Here is a 20,389-nt window from a genome sequence, read left to right on the forward strand (position 1 = left end):
GGCGCATGGTAAAGATTTGTTCGATACTGGATCTCCCGGGCATAAGCCAGGCCTGCTGTACTCTCCTCTTTCTTCTGAGGATACTCGTGCATCTATCCAGCAGGGTCATAGCAAAGAGCTTTATAGGCACTGAAAGTAGCGTTATGCCTCTGTAGTTCGAACAGATGCTCTTGCTCCCCTTCCTTTTCCATAAGGGCAGGATTATACCAGCTCGCCAGTCCTTCAGGATCCATTCTGTGCACCAAACCAAAGAAAACAGCATATGGAGCCAAAGTAGCATTGCCGGTCCGGCATATTTCAGGAGCTCAGCAGATATTCCACATATGCCTGCCGCTTTGTTGTTCTTTAAACGTTTTACTGCTGTGTAGATTTCTGATGACTTGAAAGGAGTTTTTGCGTCACTTGTCAGCAGTTCCTGGGTGCTGGTGGCTAGGCTGATGTCTGCGTTACGGCTTCGGCGTTGAGGAGGCCCGAGAAGTGGTCTTTCCATCGGGTGAGCTGGGCAACTTCGTCACTGAGCGGCTGACCATCCCCAGAGACAACACGTGCAACCGAGGGGGCTATTTCTCCTGTTAGATCACGGAGATGCTTGTAGAGACTGCCAACGTCACCTTTCTTTGCTACACAGTCTAGCTCATGTGCCTTCCTTTCCACAAACAGTTTCTTGTCTCGCTGTATCAGTTTGTTGCGGACCCCATTAAGGCTTCTATAGGGGTGCATGTCACCGAGTAATCTCGCCTTGCGTCTGCTCTATGACATCAAGCGTATCCGACTGAATCCACGCTTTATTAGCACGCTTTTTCGGACCAACATTTGCTGCAAATTAAAGAGGGTCTTTGGCCTTTTCCCTCTCTCCCCCGCTTACTGAGCAGCCCAACTCTCCTTCTTCATAATAGCTTACGTACAATTAAACACTTTTCTTTATTGTTTTTATTTTTATTAATTTCCCCTTTTCTGATCAATTTTTGCATTTTTGAAGAACATTCCAGTTGGAGATAATTATTGAGGGAGGAATAATTCAGGGAAAAAAGACACACCAGAATTTTGGGGGGAAGGAATCTGGAAACACAGCTAGATATATTAGTGAAAACGGTTAAAGCTTAGTAGAAAAGAGTAGGGGATGGGTTTGAATCCAAATTAAGGAGGTGTAAAGTTGAAACCATATATATCATTACCAAAGATCGGGGAGATGCAGTCAGACAGCATAATATATAATCCTGTATTGTTTTTTAAAATTCTAGTTAAAGAAAAATATGGGGCTTGCAACTGGTGATAAGGAAAATGTTACAGAGAGATGGGCAAAACATTTTGAAATTCATTGTTTTTAAAATAATTACTCAAGACTACGAAAATGATTCTTGAAAAAAAGGAAGTACTTAAAATATTTTTTGAAAAATAAAAAAAAAATGTTACATAAAGCTGGGAAGAATATTTTTAAATATTTTGTTTTTAAGAGGAATTACTGAATATTATAAAGATTTTATGAATTTTAAACAAAATTTTAACCTGCTTAGTATTGATTTGAATTTTCTTTAAACATTTGTTCTAAGTGGTCAACGGGATTTAAATGACTACTAATTTTGATTTACTTCTTAAATTTTTTTCATTACCCATTTTCAAAATTGAATCTTTCCTCGTACTAACATGATTGAAACTCAAAATCGAAAATTATGTTTTTTTAGGTGTTGAAAAATTACAACGGCAGTGTGTAAATTATGTATTCAATCCTTGAGTAGTCATTTAATTAGTAATTGATTGATTGGTAATTGATTAATTAAACAGCAATGACTTAATTAAAAGCAATAGTAATCAGTAATTCACTAATTCAGTATTTAACTTCTGGCTGGTGTATCTCATTGAAAGCGAAATTTGCCTTAATTCTTCCTATAAAAAGCTCCCTTTTTCCGACCAAAATGCCTAATTTTAGAGGAGTATACACATAACATATTTTTGAATGTATTAATATAGTAAATCAAATTTAATTAAAAATACAACACATCTTTACAGGCCAGCAAAACTTTTTTAATCTTATCTAAACCAAAACATTACTCATCCAGTTTTTTTTTTTCACTGGGTGATTTGTAATCCAACAGACCAAAGTCCACTGTTTTGGAAATCTACCTTTGATCCGGTTTTAAAATTCTTACAATAATTAAGGCTCATGATAAAAAGGAAAAAAAACCTATTTGGTGTAACAAAAAAAACACAACATGAGTTTCGAAAATTCGCTATAATCTAGAGCCAATAAACACAATACCTTCCCCTTAGTCTTATTACCAACGGTTAAACTTTTAGAGTATTCGTACCGTGGATGACACCGAGCAGTGACCTGGAGGCATTTTCCTTGTGGGAAACAAGAATATTTTTAGAAAAATATTTTATGTGGGAAATGTGTCCACTTACATAATGGTTAAAACAAAACTCTTGGTAGTATTTGCTCCCTTCCAGGAAAAAATTTCCTGGGGCACTCTTAATATACGGAGACATTGCAGCTGGGGATATATTTTAAATTTAATAAATTTTTAATAACCCATTAAATTGGTTTATATAGAAAAATTTCTGGTAGAGGGGTGGAAGGGGGTGTACCCAGTGTTCTCCATTTACGGCCCATTTATCGAACTAATTTATCAAACAATGTTTTTAGCCCTCACCATTTGTTTGCGTCAAAAAATTAAAATAAAACGCGTGTTGCTAATACGTCAAGATTAAAATTGAGTTGAAAAAACTCTGAACAGAAATGCGAAGGAAAATTTAGGACGGAAACTAAAACAGGTTTATTGAAAAACTTCTTTTTGGAATTTTTTTCAGATTAATATCTGTTTGCGTTTGATTTATATATTATTTTATTGTTTAGGAGAAGAACTTACGGCTCATTTTTCAAGGCAAACAATGTTTTTAACCCTTGTCATCTGTTTGGGTGAAAAATAGAAAAAAGCGTATGTTGATAACACATCAAGAAGAAAATTAATAACACATCAAGAAGTTGAAAAAATCCTGAATGGAAATGCAAAGAAAATTTTAGAACGGAAACTAAAACAAGTGTATTCAATAACTTCTTCTGTGGAATCTTTTTCAGATTAATATCTGTTTTGTTTTTTTCTTGTTTAAGAAAAAAATTTACTACCCATTTATCAAAGCAACCAATGTTTGTAACCCTTGTCATTTGTTGTGGTAAAAAAGTAGAAAAGAAAACGTATGTTGATAACACACCAAAAAGAAAATTAAGTTGAAAAAATCCTGAAGAGAAACACGAAGAAAATTTTTATATTCGCAAAAAATTTACATAAACTTAGGTGGGGATATGTTCCCAAACACTTCTCGTTTTTTTTTATCATTACTCATTGTCTTATATTTTAAGAAAGTTTTTTCTTATTATACTTTGACGCCCTCTTTTTTATGTATGTTAAGATGTAATCTTTTTGTAGCTTTATTTTTAATCTTCTTTGTATTTGTTTTTTAACCAATATTTTTCCTAACTTTTTGTCAGGCATTTGTTTATCTATTTTCTTAAATAAATTATTCAGGATTTTTTTACCTGAACTTGACTTGAGCATTTGTTTTGCAGAAGGACCATCATTTTGGCGATTCAGTTCAATTTCACTGCGACTTTGGATACGTCATTGTTAGTAGTGAAAGCTTGCAGTGCACACCGCAAAGAACATTGACAGGAGATTCTCCGGTATGCCAGTGTAAGTTTATCACTTTTTAAGATAATTTAAATTTGCTAAACCACCGATTTTGATGAATTTTAATGTCGGATGGATAATATCGTATGATACGTACAAGGTAAAATCTGGTTTTGGAGAAGAAGTTTATTTTAAATTTAATTTACCGGGTAATGTTTTACGTCGATTGATACAATTAAAAGCAAATTGCCTTCCAATTTAAAGCAGAAAAAAATTATTTGATAGAAAGAGTGCGATTCCTGAAAGGAGGTATGCTCGTTCCCTTTTTAAGGGGGAATATGAAGATCTGGACCATTTTCTACGAGAGTGCTTGGTTCTTTCTGATTCCAGGGGACAATATTTACAGGGGGTTAATTTGCAGCTTCCTGAAATTCTTCTATGTTGTAACCACAGTAAAGAGAACACACAGTAGCGACAAAAGCTATGCTCTCCATTAAAAATACGTGACACAGGTTTAAAACTACACAAGATTCATATCCCGCCTTCGCGTATGCGCGATTCTAATGTACACATCACGACGAGCTTAGGGAAAACCTGTATTTTTTGGTGTTTTCTATATCCTTATACTGTGGTAGCAACTGAACTAAGGTTCTGACGTATAAGCTCAGGGTCTATACGCATGGTATGAAATGCGTGTCATGTTTGTAAAAAGAAATCGCTACTAGTATATCCTTATACTGTGGTTCTAACCCAGCGGCAATAATTCGAATCAGTGCATATATAGACAAATGCTTAGAAAGAAAACAAAGTGTATGTGTTTAAGTTATTTTGTATAGACTATGTATTTTTTTTTCCTTTGTACCCTTTCTTTTGTGTGCTTTGTAATTTTTTTTGCAGGCGATTTTCTTATTTTGTATATATTTTTGTGTATATGGCTCCAATACTTTTGAAATACACTTATCTATCTATTGACTAATTTATGCAAGGGCGTATCCAGGGTTTTTGTTCGGGTGGAGGGGTATTTATTCAGGGGTATTTTATAAAAGACACGCATCTAAAATCTATTTAAATCCATCTTTGTTAAGTTTTTACGACTTGGAATTTTCTTTTGGGGGAGGGGGAAGAGAGGGTTCAACCTGGTAACCCTTTCCCCCTGGATACAACCTTGGTCAAATGGTATAATGTTAAAACAGTATAATAGAATAGATATTTATTGTAAAACAAAAGCCTCTTTGGGCCATGGCAAAAACAAACACAGTTGCATATATAGTCAAAACACATGATAATAACATATATAACAATAACTAAACATAGCCCATAGCAAATAAAATAACATAACAATTGCAGCACAAAAGCCACATAATACTATAAAACTAACTCACATAATTACACACAATGTCACACACATAATAATAATAATAATAATAATAATCGTGTATTCAAAAGCCATAAAACAGGACCATATACACTAAACATCAAATATAACAGGAAAACAAAAGTAAAACTCCCTTCAGCAATCTTTTTCCAAACCATAACAAATCTTCTTCACACTAGTTCCTTTCTTATCTTTAGTGCCTGATCCACAATTCTACATAATCTACACATGAGGCTAGGTACCGTCAGAGACAACATGCCCCGAAGTGAAAAATTACTTTTTCCCAAAATACCCTCCCTCAAATCAGTAAGCCCCTGGCACCGGCACAGAAAATAGTCCAGATTTTCCTCTTCAATATTACAAATGGGACACGTGTACCTAGATGCCGGGAACCCCTTACCTCTCTCAAATACTTTACTCCTCCATCTTAAAGGCAAACAGTTGGCCCGCAGTTGCAACCAATATGACAAATACTTACTTGGCAAATTAAATTTAAAGTAAATCTCCGGGCCAAACACCTTTTTCACTTCCTTATAAACACTTAATGTCTCGGATCTCTCAATTTCATTCCCCCCATGTCTGTATCTCCTGATCTTCTAATCTTTGTTTAACTTTTCCTATTATATCAATCTGACTATTTTTTTTTTTTTAAGTAAGTAACATTGGGTTTATTTAAAAAAAAATATATACATCATCGATTCCCTGAAGCAATGCTTGTGCGGGAGAAAACCCTCCTAATAAATCAAAAAACCAAGAAAACAAAAAAAAAAAAGAGAAAAAAAAAAGAAAAAAAGAAAAAAAAAAACAAAAACAAAAAAACAAAAAAAAGAAATACAGAAAAAAAAAAAAATAGAGCTCAACTTACCGGACCCGAAAACCAACGAACCTCCAAACAACACCCAACAAAATTATAATAACTATAATCATATTCAGCTGCAACTAAGCCCTCCTCAAAAACAAAACTTAAGTTAAGTGGCGTGGAATAATCCATTCAAAATATACACATCAAAACAATGGTTCTTTAGCGACTTACGAAAATCCTGCAAACCCCCAACATTCCTCAAATCCTCTGGCAAACTCTCCCAAACTAACGGAACAACATGGCGAATTGAAAACCTAGACCTAGACGTGACCATAGCTGGTCTTCGAAACAACTGAGAAGATCGTGTCAAATGATCGTGAGTAGTAGACGCAAGACTAAACATTCCTGAAAAACATGATGGTAACTCCGAAGCTAAATATTTAAACATAAACAGAGCATTATAGAATACACATATTCCTGCCAACGGTAGAATTTTATACTCGCTGTAAAGATGCCTCACCGATACAGATAGGTCAATTTGATTACCATAAAGAACTCTAATTGCCATATTCTGTGTTACGCAGAGCGGATGAAGGTGAGTTACGAATGTTTTCGACCAAACCATACAACAGTAAATGAGATATGGGTGACTAGTACTAGTAGATCTTACAATAGTATGGTGCCCTACTTCTATATTATTAATCCATGGATAATGTCCAGTAATTCTACCATAAATCAAAAAATTCGACTTACTATGATTCAGTTTCAATTTATTTACTCGCATCCACTTTTCAATCGAAGAAATACCTTGTTTCAACATAGTCATCAGCTCATTTTCAGTTCTAGCAGCTACAGTGAAATGGGCATCGTCAGCAAAACATGGTAGAATTCCTTTAGTACCGTAATTATCAAGGTCTAAAGAACAAGACACATTACTTGAAGCTCTACAAAGGTCATTTATATAAACCAAAAACAACAAAGGGCCCAAAACGGAACCCTGAGGTACTCCAATCGAAATATATTCAATTTTAGACGTAACTCCATCCATCACGACACACTGAGTCCTTCCACTAAGAAAATTAACTATCACATTTAAAAAATCACCACGTATACCACTACTATATAGCTTTTGAACTAGTATATCATGATCAACAGAGTCAAATGCTTTAGTAATATACAAAAATATCGAAGCTATCTTCAGACCCTTGTCTAAAGCATCATTAATAAAAGTTGTTAAAAACAAAACTCTATGCTCTGTAGAATGATAACTCCTAAACCCAAACTGACTAGAACTAAAAAATTTTCTGTTTTCGAAAAAACTTACCATCCTACTATGAATCAACTTTTCAAACACTCTAGAAATAAATGGCAGTAAAGAAATCGGTCTATAATCACTAAAACATTTATTATCCCCTCCTTTAAATATAGGGATAACATTAGCGCACTTTAGACAATCGGTAAATATTCCAGCTTTTAAACAATTATTTATCAGTCCTAAAAAATGACTAGATATAACAGGTAATATCGACTTCAAAACCTTCAACGAAATAAAATCGCCTCCTGATGCACCATTTTTCATATTATTTATAACATCAAATAATTCATCAATGGTTACAGATTTAAGGTACGCAGATACATCACAATCTTCAGGTAGGAACTGACGAAAATCTCCATCTTGATCAAATACTGGCACCGATGATGACACACGCTGCCCAATAGTAGCGAAGTGATTACACATCTCATCTGCAACATTATTATTCATTCCTATATTATCTGGGCGGATCAAGACGCTACCAGGGCAAGTCACCGACTTAATCAATTTCCAAGTCTTACTCGGGTTACCCTCAACTTTTTTAGATTTAACCTTATAATATTCTACCTTAGCCAGTCGGAGTGCAGCATTTAACCTACTATTATAAACTCTATATATTACTTTATCATGAGGATCACTGCTCCTTGTTGACAACTTATATAAAAAACGTCTTCTATTAATTGACTGTAACAAACTCTTTGTAATCCAAGGTTTATTCGGAGACACCCTTCTCTTCTGCATTCCTGACACTTCACAACATTCCAAAAACGTATCCTTAATCTTACCATACCAATGCTCAAACTTCAAATTTAAATCTAATTCTTCTTGTAAAAATTTAAAGTCTAACTGTTCTATCCTAAGCTTAAATCTTGAAATAGTATTTGAATCAACAAATAATTTCTTAGGCTTAGGGCGAGCATCACAATTAATATTAATATTCTTAAATATTAGCGGGGCCTCTACCATCATTCCATGTATATGACAATCCTAATCTGTCTAATAAGGATTTAACCCTAAACGGCCAAGACCTCTTACGCCTTGAAGCAAGTAGCTCTTCATAGGCCTCTCTAATAAGTTTACCTCGTGGTACCTGCACTAACTTCATCCAAAATCTAACTACCTGAACTAGCCTATGTTTACGGAGCGAAAAAAGCCATAGCTCCCTTTTCAAAAACTGGGTATGCGTAGCTCTATGGAGGCCAAAAAGCCTTTTGTAATAACTTATCTGAAGGGTCTCCAGCTGTTCTGCCGCTTCCATCCCCCATAATTCCCCACCATAATGAATAACTGGCATAATCTTCGTTAAAAATATCCTCTTATGCATTGCTAGACTTTTAATACCCATAACTGTACCATTCCTAAAAACTGTTGATATAGCCGCTTTCCCCCTTTTTAATGACTCTTTAATGTGGGCACACCAACTACCATTATTTTGAAATACAAAACCTAAATATTTTGAATTTTCAACTATCTTTATTTCATCTCCTTTAAACATAAACTTACCATTACTTTCTTTATCTTTTCTTTTTGCCAAAATTTCTGTCTTCTTGACATTAAGTTGGAGCTTTTTCAGATCTAAGTAATCTGCAACAAGATCTAACAAAATCTGTAATTCCTGGGCAGACTTAGCTACAAGTACGCTATCATCAGCAAAAAGGCAAAACTGAAAATAATTTTGAGCCAAGACCCACTGTCGGAGCCCACCTTCTTTCCAAAAACTGAACTAAATAATTTATAAATATAGAAAACAAACGGGGAGAAAGAGCACTACCTTGTTTTACCCCTTTACGGTTTCTATATACTCTGGAAAAACCCTGATCTATTACCTTTACTACAGCCTTAGTTCCGCAATACATGCTAGTAACTAACCTCACAAAAATACTAGGTAATCCTATGCTTCTAAGAATATCTACCAAAAGCACCCTCTCAACATTATCAAAAGCTTTTCTTAGGTCTAAAAAAGCTGCATATAGACGGCTATTCACTGTTCCATAATTATCGACTAAAGCTCTAAGCACAAATGCCCTATCTGCTGTACTATAACCTTTCCCAAATCCTCCTTCCTCTTCATTTATAATCTTATTTTTATCTAACCACCTATCTAGCCTCCTAACACTTTCTCTAACACTTTTCTCTAACACTTTTCTAAACAATTTTCTCTAACACTTTACTAAAAACTGGTACTAGAGCTATGGGCCTATAGTTATCATTCGAGCTAGGGTCCCCCTTCTTAAAAAGCGGTATAACAACTGAAGTCTTCCATAATTCTGGCCACTTACCTGTAGATACAATACTATTAAATGCTATAACTAATATCGACAAAAACACCGACAAAAACTTCTTAACCACCCAGGCTGGTATCCCATCCAAACCTGGCGCTGAACCTCCTTTCATCTTAATAACTACTTCTCTAACCTCCTCTCTTGATACTTCCCCTACTAATTCATAATCATTCTCCTGCAGCGGGAAAATACTTTCACCTGAATATGACGACTGACTATCCTCTTCTAGCCCTTCACAGTCTCCTTCTAAATTCTCAAAATAACCAGGCCACGACTCCGGTGAAGGAGTTCGACCTGAAATATTAGCTCTTTCCTTTCTCATTCTACTCCAAAATTCTTTAACATTCCCTAGTGTAAAATCCTCCATCATCTTTTTCATTTCTAAACTATCCCATTCCTGACTTCTCCTCTTCAGCAATTTCTTATATTCCCTATTCTTAACTCTATAAAAATTCAACGCTTCTAACCGTAATTCTTCATCCTGGCACTGCCCAAAAATTTCTAATTCTTTTTCTACCTCCTGCTTTAAGCTTCTACATTCCTCATAATAATATCATTTATATCCTGATTTAACTCTCCTTTCTACCGCTTTACTAGACCACTGGTGCACAAACTCACATAACTCGGCAAGGAATTCCTAAGCACCGCAATCTAGATCTCTAGTCTCCTCTAATCTATCTATTACTACTGGTCTCGCTATTATCTCATTCATATCATCAATTTATTTATTATTCCAATCTCTTTTTAACGGTTTTTAAACACTAATCTTTTCCTGACTGACTGTCTCATACCTCTTTCAATAACGCTCCTCTTACCTTCAACCTCTATACTCAACTCTATATTAACTGGCCAGTGGCCTGAACCAACTGACTGAAGTACCTCAACGTCAACTGATTGAGCTACAAGCCCAATTTCAACCAACACATAATCTATCAGACTCGGACTAGCTCTCGACATACAGGTAAACTCCCCTACTCCCCCATCAGTTCCAAATCTCCCATTCCCAATTATTAGACTATTCTCCGAGCAGAGCTCCAAGAGCCTTCTCCCCCAACAATTCAACCTCCTATCCATATCTCTGCTACTTCTAGGCATTCCATACTCAGATGGAACCAAGTTTAGCACTTCTTGGAACGAGACACTCTCCATTTCTAATACACCACCCGTATAAGCGTTAAAATTCCCCATAACAACAAAAACATCCTCTGTAAAATCCCTCCTTAGTCTACGTAACTCTTCAGCTAACACATCCCATGTTTCCTCTCTACTATAGGAACTATTCTGCGGCGCTATATATACAGATCCTAAAGTCATCCATTTGTTTCTCACTAACTCCAATCGTACCCAAAGAATGTTCTCTGAATTACTAGCAATTCTATGATAACTCCGGAAACGAGCTTTACTTAGTAACACGGTTATCCCTCCATAGCAGCGCATGTTTCCAGCTGGCTTTCGCGCAACAAGCTCAACAATAAAACCGTCGAATATCGGAGGTTCACTTGCGCTATGCCATGTTCCAACTAACCCTATAATATCGATTGACTTTAAATCTTCACTAATCTGTTTCACTTTATTTTTCACACCTTATACGTTCCCGATTACTAAACTTATTCGATGTATATTGCCGAGTTTTTCCTAGTCGTTGCGTACCTGTCGCTCTTCGGTATTAGCTGCATCAAAATCTGAATCTTCCGGAGTAATGTGGTAATAGTCACGATATCTGTTACTATAAGGGGTACCTCCACGGGGGCCCCTCGACACGTATCAACCAACTCTATTTGGCCAACCACCCGTGGGCGACACTCACCTGGAAACATTCCTACTCTTTCCCCTTGACTGTTCTTCAGGACTAATAACTTCCGAAAATTTTCGCGTCTTCTTATCATTACCCTTTAATGGAGACCTCGCTAAAATAGTGTCTTTATGGTAGGTTTTACTGCCAGTAGGTGCGGGGTTATTCACATCAACTTCAACTACTGTTTCCGCATCGCTATCAGACATTGTTGCATCGCTACCCTAATTGTCTTCCGCATTTCCTCGAATAACAACTTCGCTGCCCTTATTAATGGCGCCTGCATTAGGTACTCTTGCCTTTTGTACTTTTTGTGTGGTGCGCGGAGTCTCCTTTATAACCTTATTCGATAGCTCATCATATTTAAAAATAACATCGTTCACATAAAGTTTGACACCCCTGAGATAGGCAGAATGACCTTCAGAGAGAGCTTTATTCATTTCTAATCTGAGGTGCTTTCTAGCTTCACGCTGGGCGGGGCTATAATCGGGTGCAGTAGAAAGTCCATATTCTCGTAGAAGTGGATTTCCCCTTAAAATCATATTTCTTACATCCATCGAATTCAGCTTTAGCACAATAGGACCCGCCTTAAATCGGAGTCTCTTACATCACTGCGGGTGAGGCGCAAATTGGGAATTACGTCGTTCAAAACCTTCATAATCTCTTCACTAAGGGTATACGTTCTCGGATCCACCGCTTCAAAGTTGTAGATTATAACATTGCTGCGCCGCAACTCATCCTCTAAATGGTCAGCTCTAAGCGTGGCTGACTGTAAATTTTGGCGAACCAGTATCAATTCACTTTTCAGTTTCTCGTTAGCTTTTGCGTTCGATTTTAGCTGAACATTCACTTGTGCTAACTGTGCCTCGACAGAACTTACAATTTCCACCAGTTTCGGGGGAGCGTCCATTTTTGATGTCAATTCCGGCAGCAAATCCAGCTAAAAATTTATCTCTTGTAGAAACTGACTGTTCATTGTCGAATCACCTCTATCCTCTTGCATTGTAACAATAACTAATCAGTGACGTCACTGAGTAATAACAATCCAGTAAAAAAAAAGAAAAAATCCAATTCCTCTCCGTATTTCACGCAGTCCTTTATCTGAATCGTTCGTATTATTTCACTATCGCAACGCTCTCACTTGGTATCAAATCGATGTTCACCCTTCGAATGTTGAATGAACATGGCAGGGGGGGCAATAAAATCACCCCGTTTTTCCAAAAATTCCTTGCAATAAACCACGTCCGCCAGCGGTTAGTTAGCTTATCCAATAATTAGTTGGTTTATTTAATAGATTACGTCACAGTGTACTTGGCTTGGAATACAGCACAGATAAATTTTCGAACTTGCTTGGTTGAATGCTAGTTGCTAGATTCCTTATGAAATATACTTGCTCAATAAATTATCCTTTTTGTCACTTCAAATATAAACTAATTACGAATGCTATCTATTTGCTTAGATGTTCACAGCCCGGGAGCTGAATGAGAACTGATATTTATCTTTCAGAGATGTCCCATTTCCCCCCCCCCTGGTGGAAGTTTCAAAGTACTATGTGTACCGTCCACCGTGGCATACCTCTGCCAACTGTGACACACACCATCTGGAGGTTATGGCTTTAAAAGTGGGTAGTCCCTTCAGATATATTAGAATTATTTTAAAATCTCTCGAAATTTGACAAAGTAGAGAAGACAGTAACTCCTCACAACCTCGGTCTTTGCAATTTCTCTCAAGGATAAGCATCTATTGCCCCATCTATGCTATACGGGAACACATGAACAGAAAAGATAAATTGAGCCATGGACAATGAATGGATCACATGTTTTGACTGATGAAGGTCATTTGTCTACCGCATCAGCTAACTAGGCTGAAAAAGGGCAACTAGCCTGCCTTTTATTTTTGTTCGTACACAATAGTGGGTCCAAAATTTCAGGGGAGGGGACTGCCATTGTTTTATCTTATTATTTATTTTTTTTTGCTTGACAGACTCACATAGACAAGTGAATCTCTCAAGCGACAGATTCACTTGACAGATTACCTTAATTTCCGTAACTAACCATGGCCTCTACTGTCATGATTAGAAAAAAAAATATTGAAAGTTGAAAACAATATTATCAGGTTCATAAGACCTCAAGACAAACAGCAATAACATAACTTCTCTCTCCATCTCCATGATGGTGTGAATATTTATCAAAATATTCAATAAAAAAAAAATATTTAATAAAACTTTATTGCAATCACTTGATTCCACTCAGTCTCTAAAAATTGGTTTCAAAATCAGTCACCATATGAAATGACCTCTTGGTGGAAATATTGCCCAAAATTTACTGGTTTCAAAAACAAATTTCTTATAGAAGAAAATATAGCTATGCTATATTATAATTATAATTTATTGTAATTAAAATTTAATATTATTTGATGAGTTTTTAGTTTATTTCATTCTGAATTTAATACTTTTTCCATGAAAAACATATGAGAGGTCCTATGGAAAATTAGAACTTACTATATAAAAAACAGCCCTAGTCCAGGTATGTTTTGATTATATTTTTTTCGTTCACTTGTAGGATTTTCTTATTTAATTTTATGAGGATTATTTACGTCCTTGATTAAAAATTTTTTATTTATATTTATTTACCTCTTCCGATTAAAAATACATTGATTAAAAATACAATGAAAATGTGTTAATAATTTTAATTTTGTAAAAAAGAGTTGCTTCCCTTTTTCCAGTTCAGGAATATATTCATATATTCTAGCCTAGTTTATTTTGTTTGATTTCATTTTCTTTATAATTTTTACTGCAGTTGGATAATTGTATCTTAGATTTTTATTTATACTTCATATAATTTAGTTGCCAAATTTGAAGTCTTGCCGGATGCACATGGAGAAGGTCTCAAGATCTTACGGCTCGATCCTAACACGACTCTCATATCTTTTGGTGCTAATGTAAGCATCGAGTGCAACGATATCGGAAGAGAAATTAAACAACCACCCTTTGGTTTCTTTAGGAAGCGTGCCTACGATCCCAGACCAGTATCAAATGATTACCGATTGTCAGAAGACCCGCCAACATGCCCTTGAATTGACTGCGGTGAAACTCCTGAAACCTTTTGTGCAGAATATGGTATAATTCCTGATACAAGATATAAATCAACATTCTTTTTTGGATATCAGCCAATCTTCCGACTTGCTTAAATGTCATCACGCAATGACAACATTGTGAGGTGCCAAGAAACAGGGAAGTGGGATTTCGGTGATCTTCGTTGTAAAGGCCCAACTTGTGAAGATCCAGTCCGACCAGCTGACGGCATTCAACTTGCAAGTTCGTATGATCAAGACTCAGAAATTTTCTTTGAATGTACACGGCCTGGTTATATACCAACGACGAATATACCAATTTCCTGCCAACAAGAGCCAGAATGTAGCGTTATCAACCCGTTGGGTAGAGCTTCTGGTTTGATTTCCGATGAGGCAATAAATGCAACTTCTGAGCCATCAAATTATCAACCTGCCTACGTCCAACTTGGATCTACAACTGGATGGTGTGCACAATCCGATGCTTTTAGTTTTGTCACCGTTGATCGCGGAAAGATTTCCAAAGTTAAGATTATTCTTGTCAAGGGCGTTGTAACAACTGATTTTGTTGGACAACCCACTGATATTTGTTTCTTCTACAAACTCCAAGAAGCGGATAGTTATGTTGTGCCCTTTCCAAATTTCATTTTCACATCTAGAGATCCAGGGAATTATGGAGAACTTGCCATAATTACCTTAGCTTTTGCCGTTGAAACGCGCTTTACTGTCCTCGGAATTGCCAGCTATTGATAAAAATCCATGCCTGAAATTTGAGGAAATGGGCTGTGTTGCTGGAGAGGAGCAGGATGATATTCCTCTGTTGGATTACGACAATGACTATCCAGTCTGTGTTGGTAAGCTCTTCTTATTCGGCTTTGTCTCTTTTCAATAATTATGCTACTTTTATGCTGTTGCTCTTTTCACGGGCTTATTCTAAGTTTATTTTGTATTCTAGAATTTCTCTATTACAACATCTGTTGTATTTATTAGCATTTATCTATTAGCATTTTCATTATATTTAGAATACGCTTAAATCTTGGCCAGATATTTACCTTTCTGTTACTTCCACCAGTTCTTATAAGGATCACTCTAAAATACGAATAAGAAATAAACATACTGCTTTTTACTGCTTCCTTTCTAATAAAAACTAGACTGGAAGCAGTTACATAGCAAGTATTTTTTTTTTATTCTCGAATCCCTTACTTTCATCGAGAAAGAACACATGCTGAAATCATAATATTCCGCTATTTCACTATGAGCTTACCACTTCCGTAGACAAATTTATAGAACTTTGAAATAGGCAAACTGTTCCATTTTATACGTTTCAAAAATTGTAATATACGACCAATGACGCATAAACTGTCCAAGAACATTATATAAAGGCATGTGTGCATGTTAGGTGTTAACTCCCCCCCCCCCGTCCCACCAAAGAATACGAATTTTTACAGTTTTTGCAACATTTTAATATAATTCAATTTTTATCTACTTTTTGTATGTTACATCCCACCGGTCATTCCTACGTGGATATTTGGATTGATCTGTTTTCAACATTGAACATTCTTATAAAATATAAATTATAGGTTAGTCATTAAAAGAAAAAACATATGTTTTCACTTGCCAAACTGGAATGGAATTAAGAAACTTGTTTTTTTTTATTTGCACAAGTTTTTAGTTTGCGTAAGAAAACCTGAAAATCAATAAATCTGGAATATATCATATTTGATGTGAGATGTTAACACTCGTGACATCTAAAGTATCAAGGACATCAAAATCAAGAAAAATTCACCCTTAGACCCATTCTGTCTATTTATATCTGAAAACAGCGATTTCCTAAGATTTTTTGTTTGGCTGTTTCTTAACTCTGAAGTCTCTAGGGTAGTGTCACTTTTCGTCAGTGTTGTGATTTAGGGGGCCTCCGGGATTTTTTTTTAAGGAGAGGCTACAAAAGAACTGTAAAAACACACAGAAATTTTGTTTTTATGCATTTTTTTACGTTGTTACAAGTCGGGAAAAGGAGGAGGGGTTAAACCCTACAACCACTCTTAAGTATGGTCTGTGTTTTGACGTTGAAACGTGAAAAAAATAAGCAAAATTAATCAGTTTAATTTGTGAGAGATCTTTGTTTGCAAAAACTCAAACATTGACAAACTACTGATCTCCAAAGAGGTCCATACCATCAAAGAAAAGGTGTATTTTCTTAAGCAATTGATCCATAATGTATTTAGCTTCTTTTTGCTGATATGTTATTCATATTTTTTCATTTTAATTTTATGCCCCTTACTACAAAAACTTGATGCCCCAACCTACTACACTACCCCTTACTCACTGCATTACCCCTTACTTACTACACTACCCCTTACTTACTACATTACTACAAGAAACTTGCTTTGCAAGTTTCCCCTTAAAGATCAGATTTCAGATTTCCTAGTGATCAGATTTCATTTTCACTGTTCTTTGTACGAAGGCTATATCTAAGGAGAAGGGATGGCTTTTAACCTCTCCTCCGAAAATTTTGTCTCACTCGTAAAAACATAAAAAAGCACATAAACAAAATTTTGATGCGTTTTTTAAGTTTTTTGAACCCCCATCCCCTACCTGAAAAAATACCCCCATCCCCAAAAGAAATATTGGCTACAGCCTTGCTTCGTAAATTATGTATTTTACTTTCAGTTCATCATCCGTACTGAGATTATTATAGAACATAATCCCTTAAGCTTTAGTTTGTATTTTCTTATTTTTGAAAACTTGACTGGAAGCAGTTACAGAGCAAGTAAGTTTTTTTTCGAATCCTCTACCTTCATCGAGAAAAAATATATGCTGAAATCATAATATTATGCTGTTTCACTATGAGCTTACCACTTCCGCAGACAAATTTATAGAACTTTGAAATAGGCAAACTATTTCATTTTATACGTTCCGAAAAATCGCAAATAACGACCGATGACACTTAAACTGTTCAAGAACATTATTTAAAGGAATGTGTGCATGGAAGGTGTTACCCCCCCCCCCCCCTCTCCAACCAAAGAATACGATTTTTTACAGTCTTTACAACATTTTAATATAATTTAATTTTTATCTACTTTTTGTATGCTACTTCCCACTGGTCATTTCTACCTGGATATTTGGATTGATCTGTTTTCAAAATTGAAAATTCTTATGAAATATAAATTATAGTTTAGTAATTAAAAAAAATGTTTTCACTTTCCAAGCTGGAACGGATTATTTTATTTTCTTTTTAAGTTGCACAAATTTTTTAGTTTGCGTACCCCCCTTCCCAACAAAAATATTGGCTACAGCCCTGCTTCAAACATTAAGTATTTTACTTTCAGTTCAGCATCCGTACTGAGATTATTATAGATTATAACATGAGGTAACATAATCCCTTAAGCCTTAATTTGTATTTTCATATTTTTGAAAACTAGAATGGAAGCAGTTACAGGGCAAGTAAATTTTTTATTTATTTTCAAATCCCTTAACTTCATCGAGAAAAAACACATGCTGAGATCATAATATTATGCTATTTATCTACGAGCCTACCACTTCCATAGACAAATTTATAGAACTTTGAAATAGGTAAACTATTTCATTTTATACTTTCCGAAAAATTTTAAATTGCGACAAATGACACTTGAACTGTTCAACAGCATTATTTAAAGGCATGTGTGCATGTGAGGTGTTAACCCTCCCCCTTCCAACCAAAGTATACGAATTTTTACCGTTTTTGCAACATTTTAATATAATTCAATTTTTATCTACTTTGTGTATGTTACATCCCACCGGTCATTCCTACGTGGATATTTGGATTAATCTGTTTTCAAAATTGAAAATTTTTATGAAATATAAATTATAGCTTAGTAATTAAAAAAATATGTTATCACTTGCCAAACTGGAATGCAATTAAAAAACTTGTTTTTTGTTTAATTTGCACAAGTTTTTTTAGTTTGCGTAAGAAAACCTGAAAATCAATAAATCTGGAATATATCATATTTGATGTAAGATGTTAACACTCGTGACTTCTAAAGTATCAAGGACATCAAAATCAAGAAAAATTCACCCTTAGACCCATTCTATGTCTATTTATATCTGAAAACAGCGATTTTCTAAGATTTTTCGTTTGGCTGTTTCTTAACTCTGAAGTTTCTAGGGTAGTGTCACTTTTCGTCAGTGTTGTGATTTAGGGTGCCTCCGGGATTTTTTTTCAGGGGAGGGGGAGGCTTAAGAAAAACTTAAAAAAACGCACAAAAATGTTTTTTTTGTACATTTTTGTACGTTTTTACATGTCGGGCAAAGGTGGAGGGGTAAAACCCTACAACCCCCCCCCTAAGTATGGCCCGGGTTGTGAAGTTGAAACGTGAAAAAAATAAAGCAAAACTAATCAGTTAAATTTGGGAGAGTTTTTTGTTTGTAAAAACTCAAACTTTAACAAACTACTGATCTCCAAAGAGATATCCACACCGTCAAAGGAAAGCTGTATTTTCTTAAGCAATTGATCCCCTATGCATTTAGCTTTTTTTTGCTGATCTTTTATCCATGTTTTTTCATTTTACTTTTATGCCCCTTACTACAGACACTTGAGGCCATTACTTTCTACACTACCACTTACTTACTACACTACCCCCTAGCTTACTAAACTACCTCTTACTTAGGCCTACTACATTACTACAAGAAACTTGCTTTGCAAGTTTCCCCTCAAAAACCAGATTTCAGATTTCCTAGCGATCAGATTTCCTTTTCACTGTTCTTCGTACGAAGGCTATATCTAAGGAGAAGGGAGGGGTTTTGACCTCTCCTCCGAAAATTTTGTCTCACTCGTAAAAACATAAGAAAGCGTATAAACAAAATTTTGATACATTTTCTAAGTTTTTCTGCGCCCCCCCCCCCCTTCCGGAAAAAATAACCCCTACCCAACAAAAATATTGGCTATAGCCTTGCTTCGTACATTAAGTATTTTACTTTCATTTCAGCATCCGCACTGATATGATTATTGATAATAACACGAGGTATCATAAACCCTTAAGCTTTAATTTGTATTTTCTTGATTTATAATGACGATTTGATTAAATCTAAACATAATTAGTATTATTTGGATTTTATTAATTTCGGGGAGAAGATCTTATCTCCTTTCATTACGCTAGGGTAAAAGGAAAAAATATGGCATTAATTTTGATTATCTTCTATACTACAAGTTTATTATGAAATATTAATAAGAAAATACCTTCTCCGCCAGCGTTTATTAATGAAATAAATAATTGATTAATGCCTGCATTATATGAATTTATTTTGCATGATAATTATATATTATATCAAGAATTTTTTCAATATTTTGTGGGGGTTAAAGTCTTATTAACAATTTAATCGTTATTTTTATTTGGATTGCCTTAATTGCTTTGAAATATTTAGTTAAAAAGGGATAATATCCATATTTTAAAGATAAACAAATACATTCCAAGCCAGTAAAAGAAATGAAAAGTTTTTGAGCAACCAGATTTTCAACAAGTAGTCCCTCTGTTTCTCTGTGGCTCTAACCATACCAAGTTAACTGGCCATGGTCCAATGCTCACTTTTTTTTATTACTTATTCTACTTGTGAAGAGAAGTGTTTTAAAGAAAACTATTTCCAGTTCCTTGATCGTCTGGTCTGTACTTCAATCAAACGGACAGGGCTTGCCATCGGTGTGACATTGGAACGTATCAATCACAAACTGGACAGTCTGGATGCATCCCATGTTCATCAAAAATGGTAAGCCTCGAACTACTGTGTCTAGTGGATCAAGAGCTGCAGAGGATTGCAAAGGTAATTTCACATAGATTTATTATAAAATCGATAAAGTAAGAAGTTATGGAAACAATATGTATACGTCATATAAATCCAAAACTTATGATGATTTCAAATGTATAAGTTTCATTTGGGCTCATAATAAAACATATACCAAATTATAAATTTGTTATTTTTTCTATTTCAATTGTTTTTTCAATTTAAATTAAAAAATTGATTGATAATCAAATCGTTAAAATAAAAATTTTTGGAAACAACTTGTAAACCTCAAATAAATCCAAAAACATAATGATTCCATGTATATAAAATTCACTTAGGTTTAAAATAAAACATAATTTATTTTGAGTTCTAAAAGG

General features: G+C 35.1%; 1 protein-coding gene across 1 annotated transcript; it reads left to right on the top strand.

Moving 5' to 3' along the window:
• The first annotated feature begins 14,039 nt into the window (after positions 1 to 14,039).
• LOC148955998 (uncharacterized) lies at positions 14,040 to 20,026 on the top strand. Its single transcript, XM_089093516.1, has 2 exons — positions 14,040 to 15,112; positions 19,879 to 20,026. The coding sequence occupies exon 1, from the start codon at positions 14,379 to 14,381 to the stop codon at positions 15,006 to 15,008; it is 630 nt and encodes a 209-aa protein (XP_088949642.1). The 5' UTR covers positions 14,040 to 14,378; the 3' UTR covers positions 15,009 to 15,112; positions 19,879 to 20,026.
• Positions 20,027 to 20,389: the final 363 nt, after the last annotated feature.

Source organism: Artemia sp. Qi Xiang Cuo, chromosome 1 (assembly GCF_049724085.1).
Source record: "Artemia sp. Qi Xiang Cuo chromosome 1, ASM4972408v1, whole genome shotgun sequence".
Taxonomy (NCBI): Eukaryota; Metazoa; Arthropoda; class Branchiopoda; order Anostraca; family Artemiidae; genus Artemia; species Artemia sp. Qi Xiang Cuo.